At 41.9% G+C, this 19294-nt stretch overlaps 1 protein-coding gene across 2 annotated transcripts in view; it reads right to left on the reverse strand.

Moving 5' to 3' along the window:
• Positions 1-19294, reverse strand: part of LOC122540177 (ephrin type-A receptor 8) — a 530533-nt gene that overhangs the window by 96743 nt on the left and 414496 nt on the right. For both annotated transcript variants that reach the window (XM_087980648.1, XM_043675512.2), the window contains exons 12-13: positions 11161-11222; positions 5021-5230 (exon numbers count right to left, since the gene is read on the reverse strand). In XM_087980648.1, coding sequence (XP_087836774.1) covers positions 5021-5230; positions 11161-11222 — 272 coding nt within the window. The remainder of the gene's footprint in view (positions 1-5020; positions 5231-11160; positions 11223-19294) is intronic.

The raw sequence follows: 19294 nt of genomic DNA on the forward strand, positions 1-19294 counted from the left end.
GTTAAAGGAAGGGAGAAAACTTGCAGATACAGTCATAGATGGGTTATCTCCAGGAAAGGTAAGAGAGGTAGGCAGGTCATGCAGGAATCCTCTGTGGCTATCCCCATTTCAAACAAGTATGCTGTTTTGGAAAATATAGGGGGTGATGGATTCACAGGGGAATGAAGCACGAACAGCCAAGTTTCTGGTATCAAGACTGGCTCTAGTGCAATAAGGGGTATGGCGGGTTCCAAGAGATCAATTGTGTTTGGGGACTCTCTCAGTCTGAGGTACAGACAGACATTTCTGTGGAGAGCAGTGAAAAATCGGAATGGCGTGTTGCCTCCCTGGTGCCAGGATCGATGATCTCTCAGAGACGGTGCAGAATGTTCTCAAGCAGGAGGTCATTGTACACATTGGAACCAATGACATAGGAAAGGAAAAAGGATGAAATTCTGAAGGGAGAATATAGAAAGTTAGGCAGAAATTTAAAAAGGAGATTCTCGAGAGTAGTAATATCTGGGATTACTCAGGTGTTCTGAGCTAGTGAGGGCAGGAATAGGAGGATAGAGCAGATGAATGCATGGCTGAGGAACTGGTGTACAGGAGAAGAATTCACAGTTTTGGATCATTGGAATCTCTTCTGGGGTCGAAGTGACCCATACAAGAAGGATAGATTGCATCTATATTGGAAGGGGACTAATATACTGGCAGGGAGATTTACTCGAGCTGAGGAATGAGATTAATCGGAGACTGGTACAGTTGAGAAAACGATTAAGTCAAACAGTCAGAGCAGGCAGGCACAAAGCAGAGCACTAGATAGGACTGATAAATGAAACTGCATTTATTTCAATGCAAGAGGCCTAACGGGGAAGGCAGATGAACTCAGGGCATGGTTAGAAACATGGGACTGGGATATCATAGCAATTACAGAAATGTGGCTCAGAGATGGACAGGGCTGGCAGCTTAATGTTCCAGGAAGGATAGAAAGGGAGGCAACAGAGGAGGTGGATTTTTGATAAGGGATAGCATTACAGCAGTTCTGAAGGAGGATATTCTTGGAAATACATCCAGGGAAGTTAGTTGGTTTGAACTGAGAAATAAGAAAGGGATGATCACCTTATTGGGATTGTACTATAAACCCCCAAATAGTCAGCAGGAAATTAAAAAACAAATTTGTAAGGAGATCTCAGTTATCTGCAAGAATAAATAATAGGATGGTTATGGTAGGGGATTTTAGTTTTCCAAACATAGACTGGGACTGCCATAGTGTAAAGAGTTTAGACGAATAGAAATTTATTAAGTGTGTACAAAAACATTTTCTGATTCAATATGTGGATGTACCGACTAGAGAAGGTGCAAAACTGAACCTAATCTTGGGAAATAAGATGACTGAGGCAGGTGACTGAGGTGACAGTGGGGAAGCACTTTGGGCCAGCAACCATAGTTGTATTAGTTTTAAAATAGTGATGGAAAAGGATAAACCAGATCTAAAAGTTGAAGTTCTAAATTGGACGAAGGCCAATTTTGATGGTATTAGGCAAGAACTTCCTAAAGCTGAGTGGAGGCAGATGTTCGTAGGTAAAGGAACGGCTGGAAAATGGGAAGCCTTCAGAAATGAAATAACAAGAATCCAGACACAGTATATTCCTGTCAGGGTGAAAGGAAAGGCTGGTAGGTATAGGGAATACTGGATGACTAAAGAAATTGAGGGTTTATTAAGAAAAAGAAGGAAGCATGTGTCAGGTATCATCAAGTTAGTTGAAATGAATCCATAAAAGAGTATAAAGGCAGTAGGAATATACTGAAGAGAGAAATAAGGAGGGCAAAAAAGGGGACATGGGATACTTTGGCAAAAAAAGTTAAGGACAAGCCAAAGGGTCTTTAAAAAATACATTAAGGACAAAAGGGTAACTAGGGAGAGAATAGTGCCCCTCAAAGATCAGCAAGACGGCCTTTGTGTGGAGCCACATGAGATGGGGGAGACACTAAACAAGTATTTTGCATCAGTATTTACTGTGGAGAAGGACATGGAACATATAGAATGTAGGGAAATAAATGGTGGCATCTTGAAAAGTGTCCATATTACAGAGGAGCAAGTGCTGGAAGTCTTGAAACACATAAGTGGATAAATCCCTAGGACCTGATCAGATCTCATGAAATACAGGAAGAACTAGCCATTTGGATACAGAACTGGCTCAAAAGTAGAAGACAGAGGGTGGTGGTGGAGGGATGTTTTTCAGACGAGAGGCCTGTGACCAGTAGAGTGCCACAAGGATCGGTGCTGGGTCCACTATCTTTTGTCATTTATATAAATGATTTGGACGTGAACATGAGGTATACTTAGTAAGTTTGCAGATGACACCAAAATTGGAGGTGTAGTAGACACCTCAGATTACAATGGGATCTTGATCAGGTGGGCCAATGGGCTGAGGAGTGGCAGATGGAGTTTAATTTAGATAAATGGGAGGTGCTGCATTTTGGGAAAGCAAATCTTAGCAGGACTTATACACTTAATGGTAAGGTCCTAGGGAGTGTTGTTGAACGAAGAGACCTTGGAGTGCAGATTCATAGCTCCTTGAAAGTGGAGTCGCAGGTAGATAGGATAGTGAAGGCGGCGTTTGATATGCTTTCCTTTATTGGTCAGAATATTGAGTACAGGAGTTGGGAGGTCATGTTGCAGCTGTACAGGGCATTGGTTCGGCCACTTTTGGAATATTGCGTGCAATTCTGGTCTCCTTCCTATCGGAAGGATGTTGTAAAACCTGAAAGGGTTCAGAAAACATTTACAAGGATGTTGCCAGGGTTAGAGAATTTCAGCTATCGGGAGAGGCTGACCAGGCTGGGGCTGTTTTCCCTGGAGCATCAGAGGCTGAGGGGTGACCTTATAGAGGTTTATAAGGTCATGAGGGACATGGATAGGATAAATAGACAAAGTCTCTTTCCTGGGGTGGAGGGAGTCCAGAACTGGAGGGTATAGGTTTAGGGTGAGAGGGGAAAGATAGAAAAGAGGCCAAAGGGGCAACTTTTCGACACAGAGGGTGGTACGTGTATGGAATGAGATGCCAGAGGAAGTGGTGGAGGCTGGTACAATTGCAACATTTAAAAGGCATCTGAATGGGTATATGAATAGGAAGGGTTTGGAGGGATATGGGCCGAGTGCTGGCAGGTGGGACTAGATTAGGTTGGAATACCTAGTCAGCATGGATGGGTTGGACTGAAGGGTCTGTTTCCATGCTGTATATCTCTATGATGCTATGACTGCAGGTGGAAAAAACGGCAGAGGATAATGTGCTGTATCCAGAGATTTGTGGGGTGATAGGTGAGGATTCAGGGATTCTATCCTTGTGGTTGGAGGGGTGGGGTTCACTGGCAGAGGTGCAGGGGATGGAGGGTATGTGATGGAGAGCATTGTTGATCACATTGGAAATAACCAAATGGCTAGTTCTTTGTCTATTCAGTCCTTGAAATAGGCGGACATCTGCCATGTCCAGGAGTGGAATTGATACTCCTGGGAGCAGATACTTCAGAGAAATTGGGAGTAAGGGATCACGTTTTTACTCGAGGTGTGTGGGGAGGTGGGAGGGTTGGGGTTGGTGGGAGGGTTGTTGGTGTGAAGAGGTGTAGCCAAGGTAGCTGTCGCAATCAGTGGCTTTAAAATAGATGACTCTGTTGAGTTGGTCGCTGGAGACAGAGATGGAAAGGTCCAGGAACAGGAGGGATGGAGTTGTCAGAGATGTACATGTGAAATTGAGGTCAGGGTGGAAGGTGTTGGTGAAGTTGATGAGCACAGGGTGGTGCAAATACAGTCATCAATGTTGCGGAGGAAAAGGTGGGGGATTGTGCCAGTGTAACTCCGGAAGAGGGACTGTTCCATGTCTGTTACCACAGGTTATAGTGATGTGGATTTGGTTAAAAATAGGACATGGAGAAATGGTTTTGAATGACACCATGTTTAATGAGTCCTGTGTGTTTCAAGGAGAATAAATGGGATCAAATTGTGAGCCCATCAGGTAAAACCTGGCCCTATTCGGTGTGCCACAAAACATCACAAGGCAACCCAATATGACAGATAATGGGGTAACCTTTCCTGTCAGTTTAGTAATAAATCCACAAGCCAAATTCTCTGACAATTCAGCATTCCTTCAGTAATGAACAGAAATTAGACTGATCTCATCTGCACAATTAAGAAACTCAGAAAGCTTTGACGATGAATCTTGATAACTTAAAGATCTAATCTAATGATTCGTACATTATTCCACACTGCACTTTGCACCTATTGCTTTGTACTTGGAGTTTTATTATATCACAGAATGATTGTTTGAAGCCTTACCTCAGTGCAGTCCTTGAACGTAATGCAAAATGATCTTTTAAAAATAAAAGACCTTTGAAGTGAAATTGAAATATTAGCTTAACTTATCAATAGCTTGGTGTCAGCCATTGGCCAGGGGTGACATACTAACCTGTGTCAGACAGCTATGGATTGAAGTCCAATTTCAGCAACTTGACTATCCAATCTAGGCTGATATCCCCAATGCACTAGTATGGTAATGCTCCCTGTCAGTGTTGCCATCTCTTGGGTAAGACACTAAACCACAGCCCTGCCTGCCCTCTTAGATGAGAACTAAAACCTCTATGGCACATATGAGCCAGGAAGTTTCTGGTGTAATCTTCTTTGGAGACAGACTCGAAATGTTGTCTGTTTCTGTCTTCAATGATGCTAACAGGTCTGCGGAGTTTCTCCAGCATTTTCTGTGTTTGCTGCCCAGAACATTATCAGGATGCCACTGCCTCCTCCAAGTCACTAGCCATCTTTCATTAAGAGACCAGATATGGAAACAAACCTTTCTGCTGGATGTTGATGAATTGATGGTGGTTCTGCACTTTGACCTGAATGTATGACATGGTGTAGATGCAAATTCTGATTTGATAAAGAGCTTGCAGTTCAATAATCACTTTAGACCGCTCTAACATCAACAACACTGTCTATGTTAGAACATCAACAAGAAAGCAAAACATAAATTAAGATTCTAAAATTTACCGTAGTGGTGTAAGCTGCATCTGGATCATCTTCTAAAATTCGAGAGAGACCAAAGTCTGACACTTTACACACCAAGTTACTGTTGACCAGGATATTTCGTGCTGCAAGGTCCCTGTGTATGTATCCCAAGTCTGACAAATACTTCATTCCAGCCGCTATCCCACGAAGCATTCCAACAAGTTGGATGACGGTGAACTGACCATCGTGTCTCTATAGCAACAGAATTTTTAAAAAAAAATCAGTTTCCAGTGATTCCAGTCAGCTAATGCCACAAGGACATTCTTCATAAACAGGAAAAAAAAAAATTCTCTTCGAAAATGAATCCAAGCAATGAGTTTAAGTTTGATCCGGAATAAAATCTCTGCAAAGCAGGTCCCTATGTTTCAGAACTTCAGTTTACAACACATGCTCACTGAAAGGAAACACCAGGACAAAGTCTCACTATCAATGCCCAGACAATCTCAATGAAGGAAAACTCAAGTCAGCTTAACCAGCATTTATTGCCCGAAACGTCGATTTTGAAGCTCCTTGGATGCTGCCTGAACTGCTGTGCTCTTCCAGCACCACTAATCCTTAACCAGCATTTGTGTGACCCAACTCCCCAGTTTACTGCCTAAACAGAGGTGGTGAAAAATTAACAATCTCGTCATTCCACCACTACAGGTGGTAAGAACTTCAGGGAAATTGCACAGCAAACTGTCAGAGCCACTCAGAGATATGAACATTCTCAGAATATATTTGGAGAGAGATACAAAAAGTGCCTTCATGTCAAACACTGGGCAAGATGATTTTAGCAGGTATTTAAAGAGCGGAGGGTGCCTTCTTTGGGTTGCGCTATTTTTATTAGATGCTGCTGGTCCATTTGCCCTGCCATTTTTGGATTATTTGCTGCCATGCTCCTTGATGCTATAAAGGTGTGTGTGTGTAACACTTGCTGGGTGACAGGTGTAGCCCACCTACTATGTAGGCATCAATTTGAATGGTCAGCATGGTCATTGCTTGGACTTACCATGGGTCGCTGGGTAAATTATCCCTGACATGTAAAGCTGAATTTTAACTTCAAGTGAGGAAGGGCTAGCAGGAAATCAAGAGTCGAATGGTCCTACAGCAGGTTTTGATGTGGTTCTTTAGCTTAGCCATGAATCATCTTCCAGATTCCTGTTTTTCCAACAAAGTGGAATGATGTGGGAGTAATCAAGTTACATTAAATGAAGCACTTGATCAGCATGACTTGATGGGAGAACTACAATCAGTTCAAGGCACCACAATTTAGGAAAGATATGAAGATTTAAAGAGATTGTGCAGGAAGAATTCATGAAAATTGGTCTAGGAATGAGGAACACCAATCATGTCGATAGATTGGAGACATTGAGACTGCTATCTTTGAGCTGATAGAAAATTTGATAAAGATACTCACAATCATGAGGAGCCTGGACAGACAGGGAGAAAGCTGCTCCCATACATGGAGCAATCAAGAACTAGTGAGCAGACATTTAATATTATTGGGGAAAAAAGCAATGATGATACAAGGAAAACCAATTTTATGGCAGGAGTGTGGTCAGGGTCAGGAATGAACTGCCCAAGAGTATGGTGGAGGAAGAGTTAATTCAAGCTTTTAGAAAGAAATTGGATCTGTATCTGAAAGGAAACACTTAGAGCTGTAGAGAATACAAGGGAAGTAACAATAGGTGTATTGTCCCTTCATGGACACAACAGCTGATGGCCACCTTTCCTGCTCTAACCATTCTATGGTTCTCATCTGCATGATAATAAGCTTCTCCTTTCTGAACCATCAGCCAAACATTAATGTTTTGCCCCATAACAGAATTTGTTTCAACGTCACAAGGCCTAGCAGAACTGTTGAGATTATTTGTGTCTTTTCTGAACCATACTTACAGAAATGATTAATTTTGATGAATGCCTTAAATTAATAAGTAGTAATAACATTTACATATTTTTGGTGTAGAGGATTGATTACATTGAAAACAATTTTAAATTTCTAACTTATTAGTTAAAACACTGGTATTGAATTTTGCGACAAGCATTTTGACGCACGTTCATTAAACTGTCTTTTTCAGAAAATCTGTGTGGTAACTGGGATCTCTGCTCATGTACTATGAAGAATGTAACTCAGCTCTGCATCGTCATCCTCCTGAAGATTTGCAATTTGTGTTCTGAAGATTCAAATTCGTATTTCGTCTGACTAAAGTCACTTTGAGTAAAATAGGGAAGGTTTGAAGGAAGGGGAATGGGTCTGTGAAGGCTAATCAATCAGATAAGTTTGCAGCAAGGCGGGGCTTGAGATGACCAAGGCCCTCGAGTCTTCAGGAATGAATAAAATTCCTTGAAGCGATGGCTTATTGGCTGAGTTGTGTTCAGCTCTGAGACACTTGATTGGCCAAGACCTGCTGGAGATGTACGATGGTATGCTTCCTGCTGTGCGAATCTGTGAGGAAAGGTATCATCACCCTCATCTACAAGTGGAAGGGAGAGGGAGGAAATTAGAAATTGGTGACCAATTTCATTGCTGAATGTGGATTACAAAATCACGAAGATCACTGGCAAACAGATCAGGCCTGTCCTGCTCTGCGACCAAACTGTGCTGTACTAGGCAGGATTATCTCAGAGCCTCATGATCTTCAGGGATATGATTTCGGCTGTGCAGGATAGGGGAGTGGATACCTGAATCATCAGCCTGGACCAAGAGAAGGCCTTTGACAGGATTTTGCACACCTAAAATGAGATCTGACCTCTATACCAACAGTCTCAATCAATAGATGGGAACGAGAAAGTTTCCTGATCCAATCTGGGGTCAGGCAGGTTTGCCCCCTCTCTCCTACCTTGTTTGTGTGTTGCATTGAATAATTTGCTGAGTCTATGAGGAAAGACGCGAGCCTGAGAGGGGTAACTATTCCAGGCAACGGAGGTCTGAAGACTCCTTGTTCATGGATGACATTGCTGTTTTCTGCTCATGAGCATATGTGACTAGTTTGAACTGGCCTCAGGAGCCAAAGTAAATAGAGGCAAGGGCAAGGCCATATTCTTTGGGAATGAACCAACTGATCCTTTATCCCCTTCACCTTCAGGGCAAATTACTTGAAGGTTCTGGGAATATGGTGTGCAAAACTTGGGAGGAGCGTATCACCAAAGTGAGGCAGAAACTGGACTTTTCGGAGCACCACTCCCTCTCCATTGTGGGTAAAAACTTGGGTTCATCAGGTGTGAGGCATTGTCTCTGTTGTTGCATGGGGCATAGGTCTGGCCCATTCCCAGAATTCGCACCATTGTAGTCACGCGAGTCATCCTTTGCTACATATGGAGATCTAAGAGGGACTGTGGCCAGACACCATGTACAAAACTCTGGATTGGGGTGGGGGGAGAAGATGGGAGGAGGATTGCATCCAATACAGTCCTCATTCTGGTCGCCACCTTTGAGCACAGCTGCATGCAGACCCTTGGTACACAAACACCAAGTATCACTATATACTGAGGTTCTACCTGGCCCTGGTGTTGCAAAGATCTGGCCTCATTGCCATGGAACATCCAAGTAGATGGACAATTCCATATCACCTGTCCTTCATGGAGAAATTTAAAAAGAAAAATAATTTTGATCACAAGTCTATCAGGAAGTGGTTACTCATAGCATCCTCTAGACCCTGCGGGAAAAGGAAGAATGTGGATCCCGTCAGTTTACTTCCTGAGAAGACTGCCAAAGTCATTTGGCAGAATGCCTCATCACCAGAACTTTCCAACAAGCACCCAAACGTCGCTCAGCTGGTGATGAGAAGGGCACTGAGATCCTTCACGTCCGCTCAGACTCTGTGCTGCCCTCGAAGTATCTGCAGTAGTGATGGGGTGGGGGAGGGCGGAAGGAAGGATAGAGATTGTCACACATCTCATACAAGAAAGTGCCTTTGCAAAAGAACTCTGGAGAGTAATGCAGTGCTTCTTGTCGAGGTTAGTCCTGAGCAGCTCCGTGATGCAAGACTCTGCACTCTATGGTCTATTCCCCGGTCGCACACTGACACAAACATTTTCTGCACCTGGAGAACCATCACCTCACGATGTTTTTTGGTCCATCTGAAACTCCAGAGCAAGGAGCAGACCTTGACACAGTGTTGCAGACTGGCACAGTCCAAGGTCCAGGACGATGTGCTGAGGGATGCACTAAAGCTTGGGGCAGCTGTTGCCAAGGAGCAGTGAGGAAGTACTATCATCTATGGACTTCTTGCCAGAGTTAAATGGGGTCTGTTCAATTATAGCACCCTAAATGGTGCCTCAAACATATACAAATAAAGTCTTACATAAGTAAGAAATGCCTTGGGTTTGTTTGTTTTGCATATGTAATGACTATACAGAATTGAATTGCTCTTGTGACTATGTATGTATGTAAAGATTTTTTATGTGTAGGAGTATGTTTTTTAAATAAAAAAGGATGGGTAGTCCAGTGGGATTGAAAGTTAAAGGCAGAATGAAGCAGGTTTGGGTGGAGAATTGGATCCATCCAACCCAAACCAGATCTGTTGTTTTCAGTTAAAGTTCTTCCCAACACTGTTCTCCTTATCACAATTTATTCTGGACGCAGAAAAGCTATTGTGGATTTGTCACCTGGAAATGCACTCTAATTTTCCACACAATTCCATTTAACTGCAATAAGCCTGGGCTATCATTCCAAACACAAACCTTGCTAAAGATACCAGAGAAATTGCACATGCAATGATGTAATGAGTGATCCTTTACCCTTGATGCATCATTAACAGATTAGATGAGTCCTTGTTACAAGTGCTTGAAGAATCAATCTCATATTTGAGTCAAACATGCCCTTTAGAGATTATAAAATGGAGAAATGGTTTCCAACCAGTAAGACTCAATACATTAACTCTTTTTCTCTCTCCAAAGATGCTACCAGACTTGCTGAGTTTCTCCAACAATTTTCAGGTTTTATTTCAGATCCCCAGGACGTGCAGTATTTTGCTTTTGCCCTTTAAGGATCATTTATTGTAAATTACAAGTTAGTGTCCCCTGGTATTCCCATCGAGTGTGAACGTTGAAGGTGGTGGATGGGGTGTGACTCAAGCTTTTTGTTAGGTGGTGTTGAGCTTCTTCAATGTTGTTGGAGCTGCACATTTTTAGAAGTAATCCATCACATGCCTGACTTGTGCCTTATAGATGGTGGACAGAATAGTTCTGAATGCCCAAAGTATCATACATTGCCAATGATTTAAACAGAAAAGCACTTGCTTTGACCCAGATCTGCTCAATGTATTACACTTTTTTTAAAAACAAATTCAATGTGGTAAATAATGTACATCTACTCTTAAAGGGAGCATAGCAAACAACTGCTAAAATGTTGTAGAGTCTGTTAGCTGTGCTGTTTGTTTTCCTGCTCCCAAGTCATTGCATTTACAAAGGGGGGAAAATGCAGTTATCAGCCCATTGTACACAAAACAAAATATTTTGCTCATTTTGCAATTGTTTGATTGGAATGAAAATAGTGTTACAATTTCAGGATGAACTTCTCGTATGCATTTATGAAGTGTTGGCAGAAAGCACAGCAAAATATATAAATCATATTTTAATCATATTTTCTGATTACCACTGAATATAACATTTTTGCAGAATAGTTTGATTTAGCTTTTCCTTTTAGTGTGAGTGAGCATAAAGATAATGTTATTTGTTATCATTTTCAGGGTTAAATCAGTGACTAGGAATAGCTGGATTTGGTTTTCAAATAAAACAGGAGTCACATTTTGAACTTGGTTCATAACTCCTGATCCACAATCAGATTATAAATGGCAGTGGTTGTAAAATCTAATTTTGAACAAATGATTTAAGCCTATGAAATATTGCTTGTCTGCATTTAAGTGTGCAGCACAGCAGAGGCCAACATCTTTATAAAGAGAAGAGACATATAAAACAATAATTGAATGCGTTGGAAATTTGACTCTCTTCTCATTTTGAATCTTCTCTTCAAAATTTCTCCCAATCATATACTGCCAATTAAATTATCCAATCATATATTCATCACATCTAATATGAATAGCTTTTTAAAAGAGAAAATACTTACTAGGGTTATATAATAGGAAGCATGAACCCAAGTTTGATGAATATTCTGTTTGAATAAGTGGAAATAAGCTTACCCTCAGAAATGAATCCAGCGATCCATTCTCCATATAGTCAGTAACTATCATCACTGGTTTACCTGGAAATGAAATGGTCATGAAGCATTGAAATGTCTCACGTCTTTAGCCCATAATGGACTGAGCACAGAGTAATTCTACAATCAGCAGAGGAACAATACACATGATAAGCAAGAACTGAGAACATGGGGCGATGGAGTTCTGACATGTATAGCCTCTGTCTATCACAACTGATTTGTTCTCCTATGTTGCTGTCTCTAAATGGGATGCCCACTTAGATCCTAATTCAGTCTGTATGTTTCTTGGCCTTGTTGCTTCATGACACTATAGTTTGCAGTCTTTCAACATTTGTTGAAAGGCCTTGGACCTAGATTCACCTGGTTTGATCTGCAGAAATCCATACTAATCTCCCCTTTAACAAAACCCAGTTTATACCTTCTGTGCTATCTAGTAATTTTTCCACTTTCACATTCTCTTTTAACCCCTGCTCTGCAGGAGTTGGTTTCCTTTACCTTAATTCATACATTCATGCTGTTGAGCTCCCTTTGCATTATTATAATTTGCTGTCTGGCACACTACAGCAACTCACCAAGATTCTTTTGATAGCACCTTCCTACCTTTGAACATAGGACAAGGGTAGCAGATACATGGGAACACCATCAGCTGCAGGTTCCTTCCAAGCCATTCACCATCCTAGTGGCAAGATGTAAATCTTATTTTCTGCTTCTCATTGTCTGGGACTTGCAAGGAGGAAAGGGTCAGAAGCAAGAGGAAGTGGGTGCCTTTCCCTCCATTTGAGTGCCCCTAGATTGGGGCCATTGAAGCCCACCCTCTAATTTGGTAGTCAGGTCACCATGGCTTCCTGTTGGGAAACTAGTCACCTGTTTCTCTGGCCAGGTAAAGTGAGTAATTGGGGAGAATATGAGTTTAGCCTCTTAACTGATCACTTCAGGGCTTTAATTGCCACAGGGTTGAAAAAGTCACCCATGGGCTCTCTTACTCAGCGCTGAGTGGTTAAGGTGACTAGGAGGAGGTGGGTTTCTAATCAGGGCCATTTGTCCAACTTCTGCCCAACTTCCTCATTACTTCCAGTGAAGGGAAAATCACACCCCATTCCTATCAACACTTCTCCAACATTCTGGAATTTCAGCCAGTTCCCTAGGCTTTTTCCTCAACTCAGTGCTGCCTTAAACATTGCATGCTTCCTCAATTTCTGGTTGCCATGAACATTGAACTGTATTTATTTCCTGCAAAGCATCGGGAGCAAATACTGTCCAAGAAAACAATGCTATTCTGGTTGGTATGTTAAATGAGGGCTACAGTAGTGCAATGCCTATGATATTTAAAATACATGAAAAGAAATTCATCTTGTGTCCACAACAAGGTTATGTGCTCAAGCACATGCCCAAAGGCCAGAAGCAAATTCTGCAATGAGTTACATAAAATCTACCTAAAAAAAAGTTCATTTGGCAACATTTGCCTCCAGTGTCCTCTGGAACCACAAATGTAACATTCCAAACATTTCCTGGATTGTTGTTTGAGTGGTTATTTCAGGACCAGTGAATAAGCCACACCAGACTTTGTACAATTGCCAGAATTTCACTTTTATGTTCTTACAACTGTAGGAGGCATCCAATTCACATCTTTAAGAAGCCTTGGACGACTTACCTGTGAGTGATTTGAGGCATTCAAGAGGGCATTTGGATGATTACTTGGGTAGAAATGGCATACAAGCAAATAGAGAAAAGGCAGAAGATTGACACCAGTAATATAACTGATGTAAGCACGATGGGCTGAATGGTCTCCTTCTGCACCATAATAATTCTGAGATTCTGTGTCTAAGGGCTGTCCAAACAAAAATGGCATCCTAAGCAATGCAGCTGCAGTACATTTGTTGAAATAATGTGCAGGTATTTTACACAGGAAAGATGGACTATTTTAATTTCACTGCGATTGTACCTTCCTTGGAACATTTGGTTCTAAGTTATACAAGAATGATACAATAGATACTGCTGGGGCAAATATGTGGGGACAGATGTCAAGTTAGAGAAGATCAGACCCCATATGTTGGTGTAGGGTGTTGTGTACGGAAAGGGCGATTGGGGTCTATATATCGAGGATGCAAACCCAATGTCTAAGCAAATGGTGCTTGCTACATTCAGTGTCTGACTGGCATCAGATAAGCCATATCTCCTATTCTGAGCATCAGCTATCAGCATTTGTGGCTACATGTGACTCCTCTCTGTTAGATAGTGAGATGGAGAAGGCAGCAACCAAGACGGAGCTTGCTCAGAAATTTATTTAACAAGTGTAAGTTATGAATAGCACGTTCTTGTGTAACATTTCTGTACACCTCAAAATGGAGCTCCAATAAGACCAGTATGTTCACCCAAGGCTGTTTTTTTAATTAAAAAACTGCTTTCTGTCTCTCGGTGGGATCTCAATGCTGCGAGGTAGAAACATAGAACACAGAACAGTACAGCACAGTACAGACCCTTTGGCCCACGATGTTGTGCCGAGCATTTATCTTAATCTAAGATCAACCTACACACCCCTCAATTTACTGCTGTCCAGCAGTTGCTTAAATCTCCCTAATGTTTCTGACTCTACTACCAATGTTGGCAGTGCATTCCACACACCCACCACACTCTGTGTAAAGAACCTATCTCTGACACCTCCCTTATTCCTTCCTCCAAATGCCTTAAAATTGTGACCTCTCATGACAGCCATTTTTGCCCTGGGGAAAAGCCTCTATCTACAAGGATTCTCATTACCTTGTACATCTCTAATATACCAGATCAATGCAGAGATTCAACAACCCAACTGGATGGTGCTATGAAAGATTATGAAGGATGAGTCACTATTCATTTTTCTTCTATTGTCAGTGTAAGGATTGCTAACTGCAGTCAGAAGTCAAGGGGTCCCCCAATGGATGACTGCTTCCTTTTGCTCCATCAGACACATCTCCTGTTGCAAAATGGAAGCTCAGCTGCTCAGTGTTAAAGGGCTGAATGAAACTTCAGCCATGGGTTGTGATTTGATGCTCTGACATCAATGAAGCTTTTCTGAACGGATATTGATTTGACTCCGAGAAATGAAGCCGACTCAGACCGCCTCAATGTCCCTATTCTTTTTCTCAATCACACTGGTCACACATACTGCTGGGGTGAAGGGTGGTGCAACTCTGTGAGCAGACCAGTTGGAAACAGAACGTGGTGTATCAAATCAAGGAGGAGTTATCCAGCCACAGAATAAAACAGCTTGGGAATAGGAGCAGATAACTGAAAAGAGAAAAAGTGAGAGGACAAGGCTATGGCAGATGCAGTTTAATGTCATGCATGTGACAGAATACACCTTTGATTGGAGGGTATTGCAGATGGAAGATGATCTAAATTTGAAAGCACTGTACAGAATAATCAGTGATAATAAGCTGGTTCACACGGGCAGAGAAAGTAATAAATGATTAAAAGGATACCAGGCTTTAATGCAAGGATTTTGTGGTATTGGTGGAAATGGACTACAAATTTTTGACTTTGATCACCTGATTTTCATACCTGAGAGCTTAAATGCACAAAAATTACTTTAAAAATTTCAGAAAATTTAAGATGGCTGCAATGTCACCTGACCAGGGTTAGTTCATGAAACCATCAATAACGAGGACCCAATCTGAAGTGAAATTCCATGTCATTATAGTTACTCAAACCAGTCACTCAGATTAGCATCCTTAGGGAAGAAGAACAAAGCTATGCACTGAGTTCTGGAAAATGGCCTCACTGGAACAGGCACATGGTTGAGTAACAAGTACTTTCCTAGCTAGTAAAAAAAATTATGTTAACACCAACATTACCTTTAGGCAAGGGACATTGTTGTCTCCGAAGACATGGGGTAAACCTGAACTAATTCATGGTTGTGGAGAGACCATAACCCAAAAGCTATCAGACCAGTTAATGGCTCACTCCTCAGAGAAACATATTCATTTACCAGGACACTGAGCTATCCAGACCATTCAAAGTAAACCCTTTCAGACCAACCACGTCATACAGCAATAGAGAATTCTAGAGGCTCACAAATCTCTAAAGAAATATTTCCTTATCTCAGTTGTGAATGGCTGACCTCTTATTTTCAGGCAAGTTGGTTTAAGTTTGGGCTCTCCACCCATTCAGAAATGGCCTCTTGCCATCTAATTTGTCAAGTCCTTTCAAAGCTTGATATGTTTAATTACATCAGCATCCCCTTCAGGAGGCATTAGACTGATGGTAACATCAAAATCCAGAACATCAGGCTTGAGTATGTAATTTCAAATACCATCACATCAGATTGCAAAATTTTCATTCAATAAAACTCAAGAATTAAAAGCTATTCCAATGACAACAATTATCAGGAAAGCAATTTGGTTCCCTCATGTTGTTTAGGGAGGGAACTTTGCTTTCCTTACTGGGTCTGGTCAATGTGGCAGACTTGATTAAGGAGCTGAAGGTGAAGGAACCCTAAGGGGATAGAATTTACCTGCAGTTTGAGAGAAGCTGGAATCTGATCTAACAGTATTACAACTGAGTAAAGGTAATGATGAAGACCTGAGGCGAGGAACTGGCCAGAGTTGACTGGAAGGGAAGCCAAGCAGGGAAGACAGTAGAGCAGCAATGGCAGGAGTTTGTGGGGTAATTTAGGAAACCCAGCAGAAATTCATCCCAAAAAAGAAGAAATATACTAAAAGGAAGATGAGGCAACCATGGCTGACAAAGGAAGTCAGGAAAAGCATATAATGTGATGAAAGTAAGTGGGAAGTCAAAGCATTGGGAAGCCGTTTAAAAACAAGCAGAAAAAGCGATAAGGTCATGGTGGGGGTGGGGGCAATGAAATATGAGGGCAAGCTCGTAGTAATATAAAAGAAGATTGCAAGATTTTCTTCAAATACATAAAACTTGAGAGAGAGAGAGAGACACAAGAGTGGATATTGGATCACTGGAAATGGATGTATGGGGAAAAAAGAAATGGAAGAGGGAGCAAATAGGTACTTTTTAAATCGGTCTTTTTAAATCAGCAGCATACCAGAACTTCAGGCAGAGGTGAGTTTCAGTGGCCATCACTTAGGAAAGGGTACTGGGGAAGGTGAAAGGTCTGAAGGTGGATAAACCACCATGATCAGATAGATTATACCCCATAAGCCTGAAGGAGATAACGGAGGAGATTGCAGAGGCATTGTTGGTGATTTTTCAGGAATCCCTGGATTCAGGGTAAGCCACAGAGGAATGAAAAATGGTTAATGTAACACCCCTGTTTAAGAAGCGAGGATGGCAGAAGACAAAAATAAACAATAGGCCGGTTCACTTGACCTTGGTCATTGGTAAGATTTTAGAGTCCATTATTAAAGGTGAAATTGTGGAGTATTTGGAAATGCACGGTTTAAAAAAAAAAGGGCTGAATCAGCATGGCTTCGACAAGGGGATATCATGTCTGATAAATCTGAATTATTTGAGGAGGTAATGAGTAAGTTAGACAAAGGAAAGCCAGTGAATGTGATCTATTTGGATTTCCAGAAAGCCTTTGACAAAGTTCTGCACGGAAAGACGTGAAATAAGATGAGAGGCCATGGTATTAGGCACAAGATAATGGCATAGATAGGGGATTGGCTGGCATGCACAAGGCACAGAGTCAGGACAACGGGGTCTTTATTGGGATGACTAGTGGGGATTCCACAGGGATCTGTGTGTTGGAGCCACTACAATTCACATCATATATTAAATTCTGGGCAAAGTAACTGAGGGCATTGTTGCTAAGTTTGCAGATGACAAAATTATAGCTGGAGGGACAGGTAGTGTTGAAGATGTAGGGAGGCTGCAGAAGACGAGGAGAGGTCAAAGAGGTGGCAGATGAAATACAATGTTGGAAAGTGTGAGGTTTTACATTTTGGCAGGAAAAAGTAGAGGCATAGATTATGGGGAAAGGGTTCCAAAATCTGAAGCACAAAGTGACTTGGGGGTCTTTGTTCAATATTCTCTTAAGGTTGACATGCAGTTTCAGTGGTATTTAGGAAGGCACATGTTAGAACTCATTTCAGGAGGACTAGAATACATGAGGAGAGATATACTGTTGAAGCTGTACAAGGCTCTCATCAGATTGCATTTGGAATATTGTGGCCGTTTTGGGCTCTGTACCTAAGGAAAGGTGTGCTGGTTTTGGAGGGGGTCCAGATGATGTTCACAAGAATGATCCTAGGGATGAAGGGCTTATCACATGAAGAGCAGTTGAAGACTTGGAGTTTTCAACTTACAGAATACAGAGCTGTCTGGACATGGTGGATACAGAGAAGATGTTTCCACTAGTAGTTAGGACGAGGACCTGAGCGCACACTCTGTCTGAAGAGTGAAGAGACAACCCTTGAGAAAAGGTAGAATTTCTTCAGTCAGAGGGGTGGAGAAGGCCAAATCATTCAGTGTATTTAAGAGAATAAAAGAGTGGCAGGGTGGTTCAGTGTTAGCACTGCTGCCTCACAGTGCTGACCTGCTGTGCTTTTCCAGTACCACACTCTTGACTCTGATCTCCAGCATCTGCAGTCCTCACTTTCTCCTTCTTATAAGCTTAGGCAGGTTAGTCCAGATTATGATAACTCCCATGGTGTAAAACAAATACCCAATTTCCCTCCAGTTCTTTTGTCAAATATTTGAATAATTAATTGTAAGTTATTTAACATTTATCAGTTTCATAAACTCTTCCAAACCAGATTACCAAATACAAGGTTTATTCATTCACACCACCAGTTGCAATTCGGGATTGTCAATTGTTCACGGAACTGTGAACAGTCATTTTAATGTTCCTTGAATGAACTTCAAGCTTCACATTAAGGTGCAGAGTTTTCTGTTTCTGCTGCTGTAACATCACTAGAACCTTGCTATGGGAACAGCTTTGAGAGAATTCACACTTGAAAACCATTTATATAATTTGCCTGAAGTAGTCTTCTGTAAGGTACATGTATTCTTAAATGGAGCAGCTAGTTTTTCAACTCAATGCATTTACAGAATGTGGGAGTCAGTGATTTATTAAGTATTATGGCCTATCTCAAAATGCACTTGAGGAGGTGGTGAGCTTTCTTCCTGAACCACTGTCATCCATGTCGTATAGGGACATCGACAATGTTAGGGAGAGAGCACCAGGAATTTGACCCAGCAACAGTGAAGCATTGGTGATATATTTCCAAGGAGAAAGTGAGGACTGCAGATGCTGGAGATAAGAGCTGAAAATGTGTTGCTGGAAAAGCGCAGCAGGTCAGGCAGCATCCAAGGAGCAGGAGAATCGACATTTCGGCTCATGACTGAAACGTCAATTCTCCTGATCCTTGGATATTGCCTGACCTGCTGCGCTTTTCCAGCAACACATTTTCAGCGCTGATATATTTCCAAGTCAGGATAGTGAGTGACTTGGAGGGAATTGCAGGTGGTGATGTTCCCATGTGTCTGCTGTATGCTATGATCAAATGCAATAAGATGTCAGGATAATGACGGCGGCATTTGGTATGCTTTCCTTTATTGGTCAGAGTATTGAGGTCATATTGCGGCTGTACAGGACATTGGTTAGGCTACTATTGGAATATTTTGTGCAATTCTGGTCTCCTTCCTATCGGAAGGATGTTGTGAAACTTGAAAGGGTTCAGAAAAGATTTACAAGGATGTTGCCAGGATTGAAGGATTTGAGCTACAGGGGGATGTTGAATGGATTAGATTAGATTCTCCACAGTGTGGAAACAGGCCCTTCCGCCCAACAAGTCCACACTGCCCTCTGGTATGAAGAGAAACCCACCCAAACCCATTCCCCTACCCTATATCTACCCCTGGCTTTTTTCCCTGGAGCATCAGAGGCCATGGGGTGACTTTATAGAGGTTTATAAAATTATGAGGGGCATGGATGCGATAAATAGACAAAGCATTTTCCCTGGGGTGTGGGAATCCAAAACTAGAGGTTTAGGGTGAGAGAGGAAAGATATAGAAGAGACCTAAGGGGCAATTTTTTCACAAAGAGGGTAATACCTGCATGGAATGAGCTGCCAGAGGAAATGGTGGAGGCTAGTACAATGACAGCATTTAAAAGGCATCTGGATAGATATACGAATAGGAAGGGTTTGGAGGGATATGGGCTGGAT

This window comes from Chiloscyllium plagiosum, unplaced genomic scaffold (assembly GCF_037043375.1).
Source record: "Chiloscyllium plagiosum isolate Xiang-an unplaced genomic scaffold, Cpla_swu_hap1 HiC_scaffold_37, whole genome shotgun sequence".
NCBI lineage: Eukaryota > Metazoa > Chordata > Chondrichthyes > Orectolobiformes > Hemiscylliidae > Chiloscyllium > Chiloscyllium plagiosum.